Below are 22,654 nucleotides of genomic sequence, written 5' to 3' on the forward strand. Positions count from 1 at the left end.
AGAAAACACTACGGAGGCTCTCACCATGACGTTATTCGGATGGTGATGGTGGTGGTGGTGGTGGTGATGGTTCTGTACGGGAGGCACAGTGTGAACAATTGCACTAGGTGGTGGCGGGGGTGGGGGGTCGTAGTGCTCCTGGCTGAGAGACGGGAGGGTGCGCATGATCTCGGATGGAGTAAGCACTCGTATCTGATGCTGATCTACGCTACCGCTCCCGCCGCTATTGTTAACGACAATCGGGGGTGGACGTTGCTGGAGAGGTTGCTGCCCTTCACCCGAATTATTGCAATGAGAAAAAGAAGAGGAAGAAGAAGAAGAAGACGAAGAAGACAAAGAGGAGGAAGAAGCTGCTGTTGTGCAAGATTGCAAGGCAGACGATTGAAAATTTCTGGGAGTATCGGGAGAGAGGGAAGGGCTAGGCGGGGTTTCCTGCACCCCACACACCTCCTGATGCTGATTATTGCTGGTTGATGTTATTCCTGTGGTCACCAACATTCCTGACTGCTTTTCCATAGATTTCAGGCTCACTGCCTGTTGCTGCTGCTGCTGGGCCGTCATAACAACGGGTTTGGTGATGATGTTGGTCATGGCGGTAGTAGTAGTGGTGGTGGTGATGGTCATATTGATGGTGGTGGTGTTGGTGGTGGTTATATTGGTAGTGATGATAGTATTGGTGGTGCTTGGTGGTGGTGTCTCCTTGGAGAGCTGTCGGATTAACACCGGGCGATTCGCGGTCACACGATGCGATATATACGTATATGAGGGTGTCTCATCGCATAAAGCAAACTCATATAAGAACAAATTGTGCAAAACTCAACAATAGTTACTTTTAAAATAGTTTACATTATTTAATATCTTTTTTAGACAAAATTTATATTAATAAAAATTTTGATATATTAATTGATGTGTGTGAGATTTCATAAATATTAAATTTTAAAAGATACACATTATAATATAAATCTAAGCAAGAATTGTTTTTATATACACAAGATATACCGTAAAAACCGGATCAACGCTTAAGGGTAGATTCCTGACATCATTTTAAGATGATTTCTCCTCAGCAAAAATATCGAGGTATTAATAATTTCCGTGTTATAAGCAATTAAAAAAAGGGCTTTTTGCAAACTAAACTTTATAGAGAGTTAAAATCACATTCTTTAGTTAATTTCAGATAGAGTTTTCTTTAAAAGAGAGAGAGAAGAGAGAGAGAGAGAGAGAGAGAGAGAGAGAGAGAGAGAGAGAGAGAGAGAGAGAGAGAGCAAATCTTAATTTAAGATTTAGTTACAAAGATATATGATGGAAAAAATCAGAAATTTGCAAAAAATGATGAAAAGTCATCTTAAAATGATCTCAGGAATCTACCCTTAAGCGTTGATTCGATCTTTAGGGTACATTCTGTATGTATATAAACAATTATATATATATATAATCATATATACATATATATAATAATAATAATAATAATAATAATAATATTATAAATAAAAGAACTTTAAAATAAATTAATTTTTGTAAAAAGATATAAATTTTTCCTTTTCTCTCTTTCTCCCTCTTTTCTGTTTCACTCTCCTTTTCTCCATTTCAAAAATGTTATTTTATAATTATTTTGAATTTTACAAGCAAAAATCTTTACATTTTCTAGGAAAGATTAGATTTAGAAAAGAGATATAAAAAGCAAAAATTTAAATTAAACATAAATGCTATATAATGAAACTCTACAATAGCAATATAATAGAGCTTTATAATAATAAATCTTTATGCGAGAAACACCCTATACGTAAAAAAATGATATAATGGGCCCGAACGAGGCGACATAAGAACGCGTTCGACATGAAATTTTACTGTTAGTATATGACATCATAAGTTTTGTATTTACGAAATATATAAAAAACACATAAAAGCAGGGTATATGAATATTCTGTGTAAATTTATGCATCCGCAGATTCGTGAAAATCTGCGAGTGTTTTTATTGGATGTGTATCTAAATAGTATGTCATATATTGGCTGCGTTCCGTTTCATGCATGATGCATATAATGCATTACTTACTTCACCGAATGTTAAACAAGAATAAGTAATGTATCATGCACATCATGTATGGAACAAACACAGCCATTGTATATTGATTATAATTTTAATAACTATATATATATATATATATGTATATATGTATGTGTGTGTGTGTGTGTGTGTTTTATTTATCAAATAATGGGATAAAAAGAATAACGTTCTTCTATAAGCTTATAAATCTATAAATTTACGAATCGTAAATTCACAAATCGATTTTGTAGATCTATATCTGTATATCTGTAGATCCATGTGAAAATCGATCTTATATAATAATATCATTCTCTTTCTTTTTTAGACTCATGCATGTATAGTCTGGAAATATCTTTGCAAGTAATTATGTAAATATTTCTATTTGTACTTTTTACATAGAAAAAATATAAAAATTATAAAAGTTTATAAACCGTCCCTTTTCACCTCATTTGAGCCCACTACATAGAGGCCCGTTCACGTTCAATTCTATGTATTTTTGAACGTGAATCGGATCTATCATTATATTATTAGTAGCTTACAATATATTTTCTACCGCAACAACTCGATGTAAATAAGGATTTACTAATTACAATATTTTGCACCATAAAGACTCGATTAAGAACTTTTAACTCTAAGATCTTTACTTAAAGTAGTTCTTTTTAAAAAATATGTGATCATTTTTAATTTAATTTAAATTATTTTATAATATTTTATAATAAAATGTATGTTTATGCATACATTCTTAATGGAACTAATATGTGTGGAGTAATAAGTATAAGCATAAATACATGCTTATTATTTTATAATTCAAATAAAAAATTATTTTAATTGTTATCCATGTATTATTTTCATTATTATTTTAACCATAGTATTTATCTCAAAACGTTTATAACAAAAACAAACAGTTTGAATACAATCAAATTTTCATAAAATATAGAAAATATTCATAAATTATTTCGTTTTAGTCATCAGATTTTAACCAATAATGCTTTAAAAATCCTAAAGTTCGTAGTAGGAACATAGTTTGCGACACACAGAACTGTCGAGCTGTTAGTTTCACTTGAATGTTAGCACAAGACACTTTCGAAGACAAAATCCCAATGAAAGATCCAGAAATACGAATATCCCAACAAAAATTATCGCGTTTTTTGGTTATAAATCTTTGCTGAGGAATTAATTAACGCATGAAAACTAGCGTAATAATTGAAATCCGTATGTTTCTTTTCATTTTGAGATATACATATATGCATATGTTATTTACCTGTTGTGTTTTTTTCATGCGAATGGCAGCTCGATTATCTCGGGCCTGAGTCAAATATGGAGCCTTTTTCTCATTCGGAAGGGCTCGCCACTTCTTCAAAATCTGCTTACATCTCTCGGACCATGCTGCACAAATTAAAAACATTTATTAGGCCAACAGAATTATAAATCAGAATTTTGAAGCTAGACTTCAACTTTTTGCATATAAATTGCATCAATAAAAAATGGAAGATATATTTAAAAATTATAATCAAAATAACAATAAAAAGATAGAAGAAATATTTACAAAACCCAACAACGTGATCTCACCTGGATATTCAGTTTTCCATTCAGGATGATTGATATTGGCATAGAGCACCGAAGATATTGTTGCTCCAGTACCTAATGCTTCGTCTGCCTCCATTTTCAGATTGCTTCTTTGATTATATGAAATAGTAGCATTACCTGCTGTAGTATTTCCCTCATCTTCGGGATTCACCCATGGGCTGGGTGGCTCAGAAAATGCTGGACTAAATTGTGGACTGCTAAAAAATAAAAATTAAGATTAAATTAATATCAAATTGAGATATTGTGTATCTATAAAATTGTATATATATATATATATATATATATTTATTTATTTATTCTTACTTGCTATATTCAGAGTGATATGGTGAAGGCGGTGGGAAACTCATCGGAGAATTTAAGGTAGATTGACCAACTGAGGGTAGACTACCAGGTACTTGAGGTCTTACCAAAGGCATTTGAATACCTACAAAAGAATTGCGTTCAATAGAATAAAAAGAATAAGAATTATAAAGCACATATATGTATAAAATATAAAATTTTTAATAACCACGCCTCGGCTCTTATTTGTCAGCTTCTTCCACTAATATCGTTAGTACTTTGAGCCTATTGCTATTATTATTTTAATTTTTCATACTTCTAATGTTCTAATCTTAAAAATAATATTTAAAATAATTGTTTTCTAATCTTTTTTATTAATTTTCCTTAGAAAATAATAAGTTTTAGATATAAATAGTATAAACAGATAATTTGATTTTTATTCTAGTGTTTTTATTATCTGCTATTACAACAAAACCATGTTAAAAAATTATCTATATATATATTTTTAAAAAATGGATTAAGTTCATATACTTGAATATATTTTGACACAAATTACATAAATTCGCTTTATATTATCGTTAATTATTATACATATAATTTAATTTCAACTGTTTTTGTTAGCAATTGCACTTTGTCATTATTCTTATTTTTATTCTATTTTAACGATGTAAATTAAAGCAGATTTAATTTTCATTAATTATTAATATGTTCAGTATTATGTACTTACCAGGATGGGGGGAGGGTGACACTAGAGGAGTAGTAGACGAAGAAGGGTGTGAAGTTTGAGCTTGGACAGAAAATACAGATGATTCTTGAGATTCTTGAGATTCATCAGTCATAACACCCTTAAATATCTCTTCGATATCTTTACTATCCATATTTGGTAATCCTTAAAAAAAATAACAAATAACATTTAATTATTATATTTGACCACGTTTTAATTTTTAATAATAATAATAATAATAATAATAGTAATAATAATAATGTTAATATAACATAAATTTAAATTATGCATGCATATACACACATTTTAATATATATAAACTAATGTAATGGTTAATATAATATATTATTTTAATAATATTCACATAATCTTTGTTTATAAGATCTTACCAGTATCTCTGACCATTGATTCTAAATTAAAATGTGGACTCAAAATATCTGTCAGTTCATCCTTATTTCCACCTTGAGTATCATCCAATTCATCCAATGCTTCACTAGCTTTTGCCAAATCTTCGTCATTTTCATTCATTATTGTATTCACCAGATCGCTGTCCAATAAATCCCCGGAAATCGGTAAAATATCACCAAGTGCTTCAGTATCACTACCATCATCCTCTACAATTTCTTCTCGTTTGATTTGCTCTTGACCCTTTTCGTCTTCTTTTTCTTGTTTTGCTCTATTAACTTGTTCCATTGCTTTTAATACATCTTGAGATAACTGAATTGTATTAGCATTTCCAGGAGTTTTGTGTTCTTCTTCGGACTCACTGCTGCTTTCAAGATCCTTCTCTTTTGTTGTGTCCATCAAATCTTTCCCAAAAAACGCTTCTTGCATGTAAAGAGGAAAACATTCTGCCAGCTTCGTCTTTGGCTTCCTCCTTTGAGGTTTTCTTCGGGGTTTATCATCTCCCATTCCCACTCCCATTGAAGACTCTCCAGACTTTTCAACGTCTCCTTCTTCTTCTTTGTCCTTTCTAGTACCTCTCAATCTTACAATAAATCCTCCAATTCCCAATTTTTGCAAATTTCTTTGACGTTTTCTTCGCAAAACAGGAAGTCCATTTTCTGAAGTGCAGATGCTGAAGCCTTCAGGAGGAGGCTGGTTCCATACCATACCCTCCTTCAACACTGTTTCTGGTTCATCTTTAACATCCATCAGCTCCAACTTGTTATTTTCTTCCAAAGAATTGTCCAAACTTCCTCCAGCAACAACAGATTCAATAGTCGCCATAATATCTGCCTCTTTATCTACCAGTGGAAGCATTTTTCTTCTCTTTTTTCTTGTTTGCTGATGTTCGGCGGTTAAAGATTTAATATGATTCATTCCAGCTTCAGAAAGATAAACTCCATCTAAAAGATATGGCTGCGAAGAAGATTTAAACAATTCCGGACTTCGATTTTGCGGCGGAGGTGACGATCTAATAAATTTTGGAGGAGGTTTTGAAAGAAGATGAGGAGGAGGAACATCTCTAGGACGACAAAGGAGACAAACGTAACCTTCTTCGGCGCAACGTTCAGCCTCCATTTCATTTTTAATCGAATCGCAACTACAATGGAGCCATCTTTCGCATTGTACACATTGAATAATGAGATCGCCTTCCTGATAAGCTTCTTGACACGCTATACAAGCAGTATGGGAAGCGCAGGGTCCGCACTGAGTGTAACTTTTCTGCCAGGATGAATTAAAACCAGGATCGTTGGAGCCGCAAGTTTGGCATTGCGCGCACCATTTGCACTTCCAGGTGCCATGTGGTACATGATCCAAAGGCGGATCAATGCAATAAATATGATAGCTGATGTCGCAATCGTCACAAAGGATTAATCGAGCTTCATCATTTCGCTCGCCACAACCTTAGAAACAGAAAATAAATATTAGAATGCTTGTGATAGATTTAACTTAAAAATTTTTTTAAATGCCACCATTACGCTCTATCTCTTTAAGATTTAAGAGAAAAATTAACTTTAAATTATTAATAAGACGAAAAAAATTGGGCAATTTGGATATCAATTTGGATTAGTTTGGATAATAGTAGTTTGAATAATATTCAGATTTATCGCATACATATTAATCATAAGAGAAGCTATATTGTCCATTCACATGCTGATGTGATATGAGAAAACCTATAAATATTTATGCCATGTCAAGTGGCAATGTAACAGTTTCAAAACATACAAAAGCTACATATATCACAAGTTTATACTTTTTAGCATTCTTAGAATAAGATTATATAAATTTTTTTAATTTTTTATTATTTTAATTACATTAATAGTCTTAATTTTTGTATTGATCAATATATGAAGTATCCATATTTTCGTTAAAAACATTAAAATTTAACATTAAACATCTATAATTTAATTATTGTCATTTATTAATTAATGTATTTTAATTAATTTTTCAATACCTTCACAAACAGTGCAATCAAGGCACCGCCAGCCCTTTTGCAAAATGACTTTGGTCACTTTGACACTAGCGCAGTAGGGATGATAACACTGGCCGCATTGTGCGCACGCAATTAGACAACCTTCTTGATCGATACCGATCGCACCGCACATCACACAGATATCCTGAGTTAGAACAAATTTATCCTTAGCAGAGCAGAGAATTAATTTGTTCTCCCCTCCAGGCTCTTCCTCTTTTGATGTGGAAGAATCTAGTACTGGACTCTATAACCAAGTTAAAAAAAGAGAGAGAAATTAGTTTATTATTTACTTATAGATATAAACTAATATATATAAATATATATATATATATATGTATATATATATTTATTATATAACTAAATATATATGTTTGTTATAATAAATTAGAAATTAAAAATTCAATATTACATTTTGTTATTCATAATTCAGTTCATTAAATTTTACTATTATAAAACAATATTTAAAACGCTTTATAATTATACTATTAAAAAATTTTGCTATTACTCTTAATCTATTTTGTTAGTAAAATTTGTGTAGAAAATTCTAATATTAATAAAATAATAATAAAGAACAATTCTCTAGAATTGAATAAATTGTAATGTGTGTGTGCAGTAATAATATTGGATATACTGAATGTGTGCAAAAATGTTTTATATTTAATAAATTTGAGAAGGGGAAAAAAAGAAATACAAAATAAAATAATATTTATTAATAAATCAATTTTCTATCAATAATAAAATACTTTTATCAACTAAGAAACTACAAAACTCAATGTAAAATAAAGTATAAAATTCATGAAATTTTCAATATTTTCATTTATATATAAATATATATAATATTACAAACTTCTTCAACTATTGCACATACCTGCATGCCCATTTCGGGCAGTCCAAAGATTCCCCTCATTTTCGCTTTTGGTCCTCTCTTCCTACCAAATTCTGTCATTTTCTGCCTTTTTTGGTAGCCCAACTTACCCATGCCTTTGGGCCTACCAAGAATCCCAGCACTAATTCCCAATCTTTTCTTTGCGATTTTTGTGGCACAAAATGGTTTTCCTTTCCCTAATCCGACCGAATAAAGCGCTTCTTCAGAACTACCACCTTGATAATCTAATTCAGAGAATTCACCGTCGAGGCTTTCTTGAGAAGCACTTAGACTTAAATCGCCTTCGTCTATACTATCCTTTCGTCTGGCTACTATGGCAATGTTCTTACAGTGCAGGCAGATGTATTCGTAATCGGGTTTTGCCTCTTTGCGCTGCTGGTAAATGAGTGGATCGGCTTCGGGATCACATGTACCATGAACGAACTTCTTGCATGAATAACATTGTACCATCTCACGATATGCCGCGGCTCTGCAAAGAGCAAATAACAATTAAATATGATGACATTAAAGTACATTTATTTAATATCTCCGAGTAAGAAAAAAAAATAATAATCGATATCTTAATGTAACATGAATATACAGAGTATTTCAGAACCATCAGATATACTTCAGAGAATAGTAGGTCTTACGAAGAGAATCAATTTGTATCAAGAAATCTGTATCCTTGAATGCATTTCTGTTCAAACCGCTTGTAAGATAGATCTGATCATGCGACAGCATTGCGTATCTACCTTGATATCTAACAATACGTAATTTTTTTTTTGCTTTCTTTCTTTTGTTTTCTTTTAGATTTTATTTAAAAGATGTGGACTAGTATCATCAAATATCACGCGCAGTGTTATTGCGCGACCGCTTACCTATCTCAGTATACCTATCTCAATAATTTTTGAAACACTGTAATTAATTTCTGGGTCAAAGTAAGCCGATTAAAATCGCGCTTCAAACGCATTGACATATTTAGTTTTATAGCGTCAACTGAACTGCGCCCATAGCTGCACCAATAAAATTACATCATATCAATAAAATTACATCATATCATAAAAGAAATCCATAAATTATGATAATTATATACAAAAATTTAGAAGATTAATCGTCGATTATATTTAACAAGTTTATTTAATTTGATTAATATTTCTTAAAATTATAATATATTAAATAAATGCATCTATTATTTATATAATAGTTCTCAATTATATATATATATATCTCAAGACATATTATCTGAAAATATTTTTATATATGATTATATTATTTATCAAAATTTTTGTAATGTGTGTAATATATATATTTAAAAAAATAATTAAGATATTCCAATTACCTATATGCCTTTCTACAGAGCGGACAGGAAAATCCTTTATTGCGCTGCTGGTAGCACGAATCACAGACAGTATAATGAGAATGCCATCTGGAAGATAGACCAGCTCCAGGAGTTCGCGAACCGCAATCGGTGCACACGCGACAACACTTGCATTTCCAGCCATATTTCGGAATGGAAGTAACGATTGGTCGCAGGCAGCCGGGATGATAAGCTTTGTCGCATCGTTCACATAGCATCACCTATTGTAAAAATTATATTATAAAAATCTTAATATATATATATATATATATATATATATATATATATATATATACAGTATATATATACATATATAAAATAGAATTATACAAAAGAATTATAATCATATACAATTACAATTGTATGTGTACACATTAAAAATAAACTTGAAAATATTATAACAATTCCCCTCTAAGAAATTTAATAGTCAACTAAAAACCAAGTATTGAAATCTTTAAATAATTGCTACATATTGTAAAATTAGTTTAATATAAAAAATTAAGTTAATCATTTTAATTTATTAGATAATAAAACAAGTAAATAAAATTCTTAAAAAATAATAAATTTCTTTATATTTATTTAATCTTTATTTTATTAATTGAATAATAAAATAATTTATTTATTAAATAATTTTAATATTAAGACAATTCTAATATCAATTTCTTTAGAAAAAAGAACAAACTTTTCAGTAAATTTTTCAAAATTTCTTTAATTACCAATTTGATAATATTTTAATATTAATTAAAAATTTTAAAGAAATTATAATTTTTAAAAGCATATTAGCATATAAAAAGCACACATATTAAACTTTTATTTTATATATCTATTTAATAAATTAAATATTTTAATTTGAGATATTTAAACTGTAACTTTCAACAATTATTTTTCTATCAATAATTTTACTATAATAAACACATTCAATATTAAAAAAATAAAAACAATCGTACTATTGTTTAATTACTATTCTTTCACAAATTAAATTTATTTATATCATAGTCGTAATTGAAATTTTCTATAAATTATCATATGATAATTTTAATCTATAATTTTAAAAAACTTGAGCGTATGTTGATTTTTTTAAAACTTCTTATAACTTTTTTGTAACCTTAGAAACATCCTCGGGTTGTCGACAGACTTGACACACGCGGCAAGACACACACTGCCATCCAGCACGTACTCCAGGTAACAACGCTAAGCCCACACAACTGCCATGGTAATGCTGGCCGCATACAGAGCACATCACTAAATTTGATACATCGCCCATTCCATAACATTGCACACAAGTCACTTCCCCATTCACTGCAAATGCAAGATTTTTTAAAATTTCTTTATATATACATATATAAATATGTACATATATATATATGTATATATATATAAATTTTATTTATATGCCATCAATTTCTTTTTTTTCTAGTTTCTTGCATTCTTATATTTTCTAAATTTTAGCTGGATGACAGATTAATAACTACAAAACTATTATATATATATATATATATATGTATATATATATACATTTTTTTTTTTTGTAAATTTGATTCTCTTATTATGCTGTTCTCTTTCTTATTATGCTGCTATTCCATTATTCACATTTGATGTTAGAGTAAAAAAGTAAATAAAAAAGCACGAGATATTTTCATTTTACAGGTATTCAAATATATTTAAATAAATCTTTAGAGTGGTAAAAATAGAGATTAAAAAAAGTTATAGGATAGAGAAAATGCTCGACGATATTAGAATAGCAAAAGATGCCTGTGTGTGTACATATTAATTTAAATAATTTTTTATTTATACATAACGATAAAATTGTTCTGCTTTTTATTATAATATCATTATAATAATTGCTTTTTCTTTTTTTACTTATATTTAAAGATTGAATGATAAAAATCTAAGAATGGGATTTTTATTGACACTGTTTAGCAATGAGAAACTTACGCAAGAGCGGGACTTGGCCAAGATGCTGGCTGCAGAAAAGAGTCAGACTTTTGGTATCCTGAAAGCAACTATTGGCTGCGGCACACGGGAAATGGAAATAACGATTGCACGATGCCACCTGTTGAATGTCGCAGTCGATTATAATCATGAAATTGTAATTATGTGTAATGTAAATATTTTGAAATAAGATAAGAAAAAAATCATTAAATTTTTAATTTTAATCTTTATAATTATAATTATTTACTTTTATATATATATATATATATATATATATATATATATATATATACAGGCCCAAATGTTCCGGTCATACTTTGAGATTTTATAGAAAATTTAATTCTGAACAAAAAGTTTCTTATAAACATGGGTCGAAAAATGCTTCCTTAAAAAGTTAACGCCCAAAAACCTCTGAAATCACAATTAAAGCAGTGGTATCAACGCAGAGTACTAGAAAAAATGCGTTTTTTAACAAAAAGTATCCAAACAAAAGTTGTAGAAAATTATCTTTCAAATGAAATCAAAATAATTATAGTATGTTCCATAGGTTTTGAGATAACCAGTTTTTAATGTACAAAAAAATATTTTTTCAGCTATCGACAATAGAGCTTTTTAAAAATACTCTTCATTCATGCTGTTATGGCCTAGCTATGAAAGAAAGATTGTTATTCTTTATTTTTTTTATTTTTTCCAAGAAATTTATTAAGTTTTATTTTCCTTTTGAGTGATAACTTTTTAAAGAAACATTTTTCAATCCATATTTATATAGGTAACTTTTTGTTCAGAATTAAATTTTCTATAAAATCCTAAAGTTTGGCTGGAACATTTGGGCCCATCCTGTATATGTAATTTTTTATAAATATAATTATACTATTATAAATACTTAAAAAATTATACTACTATATTATTTATAAATATAATTATATTTGTATTCTTTTTTATTTCTATTATAAAATCTTTTATATTTCATATTAAGAACTTATTAATGATGATATAATAATGGCTAAGTTACAACTTACTTTGCAAGGAATTCCAGCACCATAGTGCGAGCAATAAGCGCAACGTTTGCAAGAAGCTTGCAAAACGGCGCGACAAGTCAATTCTGGTGCCAAATCTTGACTGTTACTTGACCAAATATGCACGATTGATGAACGTAGTAATGGCCGGTTAACGGTTCAAATAGAGCTCCAACTTCTGGCTCCTCCGAATAGCCCACGATTGTCAGTTCTTCCACCGCTCCGTAAAATTTGTTAGACTAGTATTCCTATAAAATAATAATAATAATAATAATAATAATAATAATAATAATAATAATAATATGTAAATATAAACTTTTAAATTTTAATTTCCCTGGTAGATTTTTTATAAGTGACTACAATATTGCTTTCTTATACAATTTTTAATATTAAAGATAACATATATTACATACACAATTTTTAATATAAAATATAATATATATAGATAATCTATATACATTATTTTATAGATATTTAACATTAATATAGCATAATATAATTCTTACCTGCATTTAGCTAGGCTCTTCTGTCTACGGCAGGTAACAGCAGCTCCAGGTCCAGCCGCACGCGGACTTTTATCTCCAGAGACAGTAATATCAATAAGACATCGATCAGTAGTTGTTTCATCGCGGTTTGTTGATTTTTCAGGAGTAAAGCCCGGTGGACACGTTAGGCGCAAAAGTTCACCTTGGCCCAGCTGACTCCTCTCGCCTAAATTGCATAATGCGCATGCTTTGCCCGGCCTAGAAATATATTTATAATTCTAATTTAAATAATAATTAAAAAATATTTAAATTTACATTAAATTTTCCTTTTTTTTTAATTCTTTTGTATGTAATTTATATTGAAGGATGATTATTTTGCAAAATATTAATAAAGAACGCTTTTTTTTTTAATACAATACAAATACAATACAAATACATATACAAATAATTGTAAAGATTTCAATTTTTAGAACAATATATAATTATTACTTGAACTTTAAAATAGTTAAAAAAGATTAAGTAGATTTTTTACCATTGTTCAGGAAAATAAGGGGGCTCCTCAGGTGCTGGCATCGATCTATCACCTGTGTTTCCTCCCGATTCGCCACCGTCCATAGTGGCGTCGTCCATCCCGCTGGTACGTAAAGGACTTGGCGATTCTGAATGTGTATCATCATCTTTGCTTTTGGTACGACGCGGTATACCTCTTGCATATCCTAGTCTGAATACAAAATATAAAATGCAAAAATATATATTATAAAACATTATATATATATAGAGTGTCCAACAAGTGAGTGACCAAACGAAAGATGAAGGTAGATTGGATCAAACTGAGTCGAAAAGTCCTGAGAGAGAGAGAGAAAACCATTCTTTTTTATAATGCTTAATAAAGGAATTGTTATTGAGTAAAGTCTGGCCATTAAAATCCATTTAAAAAATTCAGTGATTTTTATATGACCTTGACAGTGCTATTCAAGGTCATATTAATATTATTATATAATGCGCCACTTAGAGCTCTACAACCTTTGCATGAAACATTTTTCACAAAAATGCGTTGTTTCCTCAAAAAACTGCTGATACAGGCCGCTCTGTTACACCCTGTATATATATATATATGTGTGTGTGTGTGTGTGTGTGTGTTCTTACTAAAACTATATAATTAATACACACACAGAGTCATAATCGATAGTAATAACATATTATTAAACAAACCCTTTGCCTCTGGTACTACCCCTTCCAAAAGATCTTCTGTTAGCTCCTCCACGAGTAATACCGAGAGGTCGTTCTTTTCGGGGCCTGCCAGGTCCACGACGAATGTTCAAAGGCTTTCCACCAGGCAATGAGAATTTTTGATATCGCAATGGATCATGGAAAGCTTCATCCGGTGTGACTAATAAAAGAAAAGAAAAAAATGAATAAATACCAATATAAATAAGTTTGAACAAAAAAATATTATAAATAAAAATATTACAAAAGAGAGAGAAAGAAAGAAAGGAAAAAAGAAATGTTTAAAAAGAAAAAATTAAACATACAAATATTTAATATTAAATATTGCTTCTCATTAAAAAATTAAAATGTAAGCTCCTGTGTTTTTATTAATAAATATAACATAAATAAATATGAACAATTAAATCCCACAATTATACATATTCTATATATATATTATAAAATTATTTAAAATTGTTTTGTAGATATGATTTAAGATTTTATAAATTTTAATTAAACATATAATTATAAATTTAATCTAAAAAATTTTTTAATGAAACATAGCTTAAACTTAAAGAAAGACATTATAATAAAATTTAAAAATAGCTTATTTTATTAATATTGAAATTAATAATTTATTTCTAAATTACTAAAATTTTTTGGTTTTTTAACCAGACTTTCAATTTTTGTTACAATCTTTACATCCTTTTTCTCTTATCTGTAAAGTTTAATACTTTTATTTAATTGATTTTATGTAATAAACTTTATATTATTTTAATAAATATTGTAATTAATAAATCTTATTATATTCCTAAAAATAACAAAAAAGAATAAAACAATTTTAAAACTGTTAAATTGTAGTTACTAACTGTTACCAGGTGTTGTTGGAGTAGATTGCCCAAGCAATTGGTCGAATTGGCTGGAGATACTGGTATCCCTGTAGTCTCTTCGTCCTCATCTTCGCCTTCGGAAGCTTCATCCAACTCCATTTCCTCCTCACCTTCAAGACGTGCTTCATCATCCATGGCACCTCTCTCTCTCCCTCTCCCTTTCCTTTCTTCCTATCTCTCTCTCCACCTGGTTTACTCTATACCAATCTAACAAAAATATTTAAAAAATATTATATATATATATATATACAATGTTTTATATAAAATTTATTATATTATATTATATAAAAAATCTAATCGTGCAAAAGTTATCTAAAAATATTTATATGTATAGTATAACTAAGACTTCAATTCTTGTATATAAATTAGAATATTGATTCTTGATGAAACAAAAAAGTATAATACATAAAATAAATGTCTCAACTACAAAACACTTTCCTTCTCTTAAGATTATATAGCAATTAGAAAATACTTTGTTAAAATATTAGTAACATAGTTGAAATATTAGTAACAAAGTTGAAGTCTTATCAACCAAAACATAGATTTTCCTCAAAAATAAAAAAAATTAAGAATATAATTTTTGATAATTATATATCTAATTTGAGGGATAGAATTTAAAATACCGAAATAATTTTTTCTTCTCTTCCGGCAGAATCTTGTGATCCTCTTCGAAAAAAAAAAAGAGAGAACAGGAGCAAGGAAGGATTAGCATCGCGATGACGGTGTCGGGGCGCCAACGGTGGCGCCGACGAGGGAAGAACGTTCGCCATTACTACGTAAACAGACTCGTCAGGGCGCGCCGCCGCTGCCCTTGGCGGGGTGTCGCAGCACTCGGCGCCGAGTATAGTCCACGTACCTGAGAATTAACGTCGCTGATAAGGCGACCTGGGTATCATAGTAGAATCAACGGCGGGCTGATGGTAATTGCGGTGGCGGCGATCCAGCCAGGTAAACATGTTGCAGCTAGTGCGAACAAATCTGTGGAAAAAAAAACGTCACATACACAGGTAGAGATACGCAGACAAGGTCTCTGCGCGAACGGAAGAGTACACCGCAAAACGCGACTGACGCACTAGGATCACGGAGAAACGGATATGGGTGGTCAGGTTTACCAAACGTCTCGAAATTTTTTCCTACATTTTATTTGGTGACAATTGAAAAACCCTAAAACGCGCATACTGTGCGCACCGAACGCATCTGTCATCTTCCTTTGTTGAAATGAGATGGAACTACGAGTTATGTTTTTTCTCTCTTCTCCTACGTACTTTTCAAGCTTTATATATTAGCGTTTTCGAATGAACGAGTTTTAATTCATCCCGGATTAACTAATCATTATTTTACCATGAATTCGTCTTTTATTGGAGAGACGATGCAATAACGTCGTTAATCAATCGTGGGTCGATCAAACCAGGATATCAATCGTGTAATTTTTTCCCTAGAGCGGAAAAGTGAAAAATTTTGCTATTGATTTCAATGCTAATATTTTTCACTTTTCACGTTTCCACCCTAGGGAAAAAGTTACAAGATCGATACTTTGGGAACTTATTAAAAGCTATATAAGGCGATATTACATTTGTCGTACGACAAACTTTTTAAGCATACTGATTGGCTGCAAAATAGAAAATTTCTCGAGTCTCTAGAAATTAGCTAATCAATGCGCTTAAAAGTTTGTCGTACAAATGTAATATCGGCCTAAAGCCCGTATCAGACTACGCATTGAAGATTGAGATCGAAGATTAAAGATTGGAATTTGACTAATCAGAACAAAAGGGACTAAAATTTCTTTATTTTGATTGGTCAAATTTCAATCTTCAATCTCAATCTTCAATGCGTAGTCTGATAAGCCCGTATCAGACTACATATTAAAGATTGAAATTTGACCAATCAGGATAAAAGGAACTAAAATTCTCTTGTCCTGATTGGTCAAATTTCAATCTCAATGCATATAGTCCGATACGGTTTATAGGCTCCCAGACTACGCATTGAAAATTGAAGATTAAAAATTAGAATTTGTGGCTAATCAGAATAAAAAGGATAAATTTTCTTTGTCCTGATTGATCAAATGTCAATCTTCAATTTTCAATCTCAATGATCGCGCTCAATAGAGAAAACCAGTATCATTCGAACATGATTATAGTTTTTACTTTCGAACCAACAAATCAACGTTGACATATTGACAAAATAGGTCCTATGACTTCCGCTATTTTCTCCAACTCTGATTAACTTTATTGTTTATTAACTTAGAGGGTGACCACCCCTCATACAAATTTGTAACAATTTAATTTTTGTATGTAATATAATTATAGATTTTTAAATCTAATATGGTTGCTTTGTAAATTAATCAACAATTTGTGCCTACCAATGTGATTTAAATTTATTTGATTATCTTGCTGGATTATCATAAAATTTAAAATTTCTCTTGTAATACATGCCATAATTGTATCATTGAATATTTAATATTACCATCCTGCAAGTTTAGTTGGCGAAATGTAAACTACATTGATATAAATAATCATAAAAGTATATAGAGATTGAAAGGAGGTTCTAGGATAGAGAAAGAATTTATTTTCAATGTATTAATAATAAAGAGATTTCATTGTAGAATAATACATTGTTTTTACAATTATATATAATATAAAATATATATTGTACAAATATGGATTTTACATTAAATATTTGACATTTTATTGATATAATAAGTTCACGCAATATATTCTATTATTATAACATAGATATTACGTATACACATAAATATATACATAGATATTAATTATAATTTAACATTTATTAAATATTTATATTATATAATATAAAAATCATATGTATTTATGTGTGTGTGTGTGTGTATTTCTGTGTGTATGTATATATATATAGGTATGTATGCACGCGTACTTATAGATAATATAATAATATCATGATATATATTATTATATAGTAATTATCATTATTACAATTATTATTATAATTATTCTATAATCATTATATTATTAAAATTAAATCACACATTATTATTATTATTATATAACAAAAGAATATTTTATATTTTAGGCTCTGTGAGGAAAAATATTTTTATTAAAAATGTGCTGTATCACGTTTTCAATATAAAATGAAACGAAACAAAAATCTTCGAAATTCTTCCTTCGCTTTATACCATAAACAAAAGTTGACACGTGTCCCGACCTATTGATAAGCACTTGAGCAGCAGGAGATATGGTAATGTCTTGCCCAGCCTAATCACTCCTGCGGCACTAGTACTTAGGAACAGGACAGAACTTAATCTTTCCATTCTTATAAAGCTTCAAGAATCGTCCCTCAACACCTTCTGCAAATAAAATACATAATGCATAATATAAAATATAATATGAATATTAAAACGGAAAAGATTAATTAATATTAAAACTTAAAACTTAAATAATCGAAGTACAGAAAGAAACTTAAAACTTAAAACTTTCTATTTGTTATAATTTAAAGTTTGATTAGAAATACGTGTAAAAATAGTTCATATATAATCAGAAATAAATATATATAATTATTATATATAAAATATATTCATATATATAATGTGTTCTCTTTCTATTAATATTCTCTGGTCATTTATACGGAAAAAATAATGAGAATAATTGAAAAACTTAATTTTTTTCCAAGAAAAGAAATGCAAAAATATTATTTTTCTAATTATCTTTCATTTACTTTTCTTATTATTTTTCCTGTATTAATGAATAAAGAATATAAAAAAGAGAACCTATCTATATACATATACAATTATAAATTATTTTTTTCCAAGGAGCATTAAACAAGAAATATTCGTCTTTTTGATCGAATTCTTAAAGATCATTGTTCACATCTCTCTGCAAAAAAAAAAATATATATATATACAGAAAAATATAAAATATAAAATAATAATGATTTCAAAATTTATTTACAGAAATACACATAAAACACGCACACACATTCAATACATATACATATACACAACATATAGATTTCTTGTTCAAAATTTCTGAAATTCTTTGACGATTTTCGCAACACAATTTCATTATATGTTTTATTATTAACATACCGTAATAGCGGAATACCCTGAATTTTTTTTTTTTTTTTTTTTTAAGAATAATGAAAGAAAAGCATATCACGCAACGTGTATTACTGACAATGAGTTCCTTTGCCAATTATCTAATCTCGCCGAATATTACCGACAATATGTAGGCTTATTAGGATTAATTAGGATTTCCTGCATCTCTCTGGGGTTATCGTTTTTACTTAAAATAAAGATTATAAGAATAACGATAAAAAAAATTATAATTTTATAATTACATGATAAATATATCAACATTTTTATGTAATAATAATATGTACAAAAGAAAATAATAGCTTTCATAAAACAAAAATTATAAAAGTAGCTATATATATATATATAAGAATTTAAAAAAGAAGATAAAAAAGCATCATATCTTCGCTGAGGTAAAATTATATATATCTATAAATTTATGAAAAAACTTATTATTAGCAGTTATCATTAGTAGTACACCCGGTATATAGCGATGATGCAACGGTAGACAGAGTCGTACTCTATTGAAATAACCTCGAGAGGTCATTAAAGAGTTGCCTACTGTATTCCTCTTTTCTTCTCCACAGTCCTTCCTTTTTTCTTTCACTCATTCTCTCTCTCTCTCTCTCTCTCTCTCATTGCTCTGCTTTCAAAAATATATCGTTCGGGTGTCTTCGGAGGAATTCGGGTTTTCAGCAAAAGCGAGGGAAGACTGCGTGCTCTCTTCTCTTAACCGTCGACTCGAGAGAGTGATAGTCGCGTTAATTCTCAAAGTGCTTTTTGTGCAATAAAGAAAGTTTGCCAAAAATACGTGTCGTTAATTCCAGCTCTCCGATCCCTTTCTCTCAGCAAAAATCCTTAATAGGTTATGGGCCCAGGCTACGTAACTGCGGTCTAAAATTGTGAGAAGGGAGAGAGCTCTTAAACGCGCGAGAAGACACGCGGTGTCGGCCATATTATACTGTTCGGTCGAAAACGTGGGTGGTGTGAATCGACGCGAGTGACTTGCATCGAACAATGTCTCAAGACATCTCCGCACGAAACGTCAAGAAATTTGACGGGACAAACTTCCAGGGATGGAGGTTTCAGATCAACGCTCTATTTATGGCACACGAAATAGACGATGTTGTTGACGGCACGCGGACTTTACCGGAGGATCGAACGACGGCCATTGCGAAAACGTGGATTCGTGACAATGCAAAGGCGATGTTCCTGATTTCTACAGCATTAGAACCAGCTCAGCTCGAGCCGTTGCTAGTGTGCGAAACAGCTAAGGAGATGTGGGACAGCTTGTGTCGTATCCACGAGCAAAAATCGGCATCAAATAAATTGTTACTGCTACAAAAATTTCACGAGTACCGCATGGGACCGAGTGATTCGGTTGTGCAGCATATCTCAAAGATTCGAAATTTGGCCGCTCAGATTGAAGACGTAGGTGAAAATGTCTCGGAGCTGACTGTGATAGCAAAAATCCTTGGCAGTTTATCATCGAAATACAGTACTCTTCAGACGGCTTGGGATAGTGTCGATCCGGCCCGTCAGACTATCCAGCATCTGGAAGAAAGACTGATTCGCGAAGAAGCTAGAGTGGGTGCTAGTGAGGACGGTGCAAGTGCATTCGCAGCAGCGAAGAACGATAAAAAGTCGCGCGGAAAGAAAAAGACAAAAAGAAAAAAGGCCAACAAGAACGTTGAGTGCTACAGATGTAACGAGATGGGACATTACGCTCACGAGTGTCCGTCCAAAAAAGGCGGGAAAAGTGCGGACAGTGAACAGTCACGTGACTGCGCGTTCGTGGTCGAGAAGGCGCGAAGCTCGCGTTGTGAACCGAGTGTGTCGGAAGAGCCAAGCGGGAGACAGCTGCGACAGCTTCTCGCAGTCAGACAAGGTGAGACCTGGCTTACCGACAGTGGTGCGTCGCGTCATATGACATACCGACGCGAATGGCTCACAGACTATCGTCCGATTCGTAATGGTGGAACAGTTGCGCTCGGTGACGGCGATGAGTGTAGTATAGCAGGAGAAGGAGTTGTTCACGCACAGAGGCTCGTCGACGGGCTGTGGCGCGAAGCTCAAATTGAGAATGTGCTATATGTTCCGGGGCTAAAGAAAAACTTATTTTCTGTCGGTGCCTGTACTAACAAAGGATATGAAGTGACCTTTAAAGACAATCTCGTAAAGATAGTGCGCGATAATGAAGTAATGGCGACTGGTGTGAAACAAGATAACGATATCTATCGCATGTTACTTCGTGTCGTAAAAACTCGCGAAGAGGAGGCAAACGTAGCAGCATACAATCTACGAGTGTGGCACGAAAGACTCGGCCATGTAAACAAGCGTGCGATACGTGAAATGGCGGAAAAAGGACTTGTGCGTGGAGTGACAATAAACGATAGAAACGACTTTGTATGTGAAATGTGTCAGCTCGGAAAAGCACATCGACAACCGTTTAGCAAGCACGGAAAAGTGTCGTCAAAACCAGGCGAAGTTTTTCATACTGATGTCTGTGGGCCGATGTCCGTCGAGACACCAGGAGGTGCAAGATTTTTCTTGACTTTTAAAGACGATGCGACGGGGTATCGTCACGTGTTTTTCTTGAGACACAAGTCTGATGTTTTTGAGCGATTCAAAATATTCGAAAAGTTAGTGTCCAACAAGTTTGGTCGCAATATGAAAGTCCTGCGATCGGACAATGGGAGAGAATTCTGCAATAAGCTCATGGACGAATATCTTGAGGCTCGTGGCATAAAGAAGGAGAATACTGCGCCATATACCCCGCAACAAAATGGCCGAGCAGAGAGGGGTAACCGAACCATTGTCGAGAGCGCGCGTACAATGATACACGCGAAGAGCCTACTATTAACCTTGTGGGCTGAAGCGGTCAACACTGCTGTGTACGTGCTAAATCGAACTGTATCATCGGGTGGTGAGTCTACGCCTTACGAGAAGTGGGTTGGAAAGAAACCAACGATGAGTCATCTGAGGATATTCGGCTCCGTGGCATACGTTCACACTCCTAAAGAATTTACAAAGAAATTCGACTTACGCGGTAAGAAGATGCTGTTAGTCGGTTACGAGAACGACTCTACCAATTATCGAGTCTATGATCCGGCAACAAAGAGAGTGAGTGTAACAAGAAATGCAACCTTCAACGAGCGAATCGGTAAGGTAGAGAACGTCGAGGAAGATGAGGCAGACTGGCTAATGCTACAACCGGTGGAAGAAGAAGCTCCAGAACGCGACGTCGAGGAGGCAGCTCAGCAACACGATGCTGAATCAGAAGAAAGAGGAAATACAGTACAAGAGGTTGGCAAAAATGATCGTAAAGATCAGATTGAAAAGGAAGGAAGGCAGCGCATGATCGTCGAGACTCCGCAACGGGCTCTGAGGGATCGGGAGTCACTTCGTCCAGCGACAAGGTACAAATGCGAAGCCGACCTTGCCGAGTACATTACGCCAAAGTCGTACGAAGAAGCAACTCATAGCACTGACGCCGCGCAGTGGGTGCGTGCTATACAAGAGGAGTTGAAAGCGCACGAGACTAACAACACTTGGTCAATCGTGCCCCGAACATCTGGAATAAAAACGATCGATTCCAAGTGGGTGTTCAAGCTCAAAGATGAATCAACGGAAATTGGAAAACAACGATTCAAGGCAAGATTGGTCGCCCGAGGGTTCCTGCAGAAAGAAGGGGTGGACTACACAGAGACGTTTGCACCGGTCGTGCGATACGACTCACTTCGTGTACTGCTGGCAGCTGTGGCCGAGAAGGACCTCGAGCTGCTGCAGTTTGATGTCCAGACAGCTT

General features: G+C 31.9%; 1 protein-coding gene across 1 annotated transcript in view; it reads right to left on the bottom strand.

The window, feature by feature from the left end:
• The window catches only part of LOC138944167 (histone-lysine N-methyltransferase 2C-like), a gene marked incomplete at its 3' end in the record, with an annotated part of 31,852 nt that extends 16,004 nt beyond the window's left edge, over positions 1-15,848 (bottom strand). Inside the window, 20 exon segments of the mRNA XM_070315081.1 lie at positions 25-708; positions 3,303-3,427; positions 3,611-3,825; positions 3,932-4,052; positions 4,635-4,796; positions 5,021-6,481; positions 7,033-7,294; positions 7,919-8,405; positions 9,255-9,493; positions 10,378-10,571; positions 11,208-11,325; positions 12,224-12,342; positions 12,345-12,440; positions 12,443-12,468; positions 12,727-12,963; positions 13,238-13,426; positions 13,918-14,095; positions 14,781-14,825; positions 14,828-15,008; positions 15,658-15,848. Coding sequence (XP_070171182.1) covers positions 25-708; positions 3,303-3,427; positions 3,611-3,825; positions 3,932-4,052; positions 4,635-4,796; positions 5,021-6,481; positions 7,033-7,294; positions 7,919-8,405; positions 9,255-9,493; positions 10,378-10,571; positions 11,208-11,325; positions 12,224-12,342; positions 12,345-12,440; positions 12,443-12,468; positions 12,727-12,963; positions 13,238-13,426; positions 13,918-14,095; positions 14,781-14,825; positions 14,828-14,936 — 5,067 coding nt within the window.
• Positions 15,849-22,654: the final 6,806 nt, after the last annotated feature.

The sequence above is a fragment of the Polyergus mexicanus genome, unplaced genomic scaffold (assembly GCF_030449975.1).
Source record: "Polyergus mexicanus isolate NDT 795.1 unplaced genomic scaffold, iyPolMexi1.0 SCAF_104, whole genome shotgun sequence".
Lineage (NCBI taxonomy): Eukaryota > Metazoa > Arthropoda > Insecta > Hymenoptera > Formicidae > Polyergus > Polyergus mexicanus.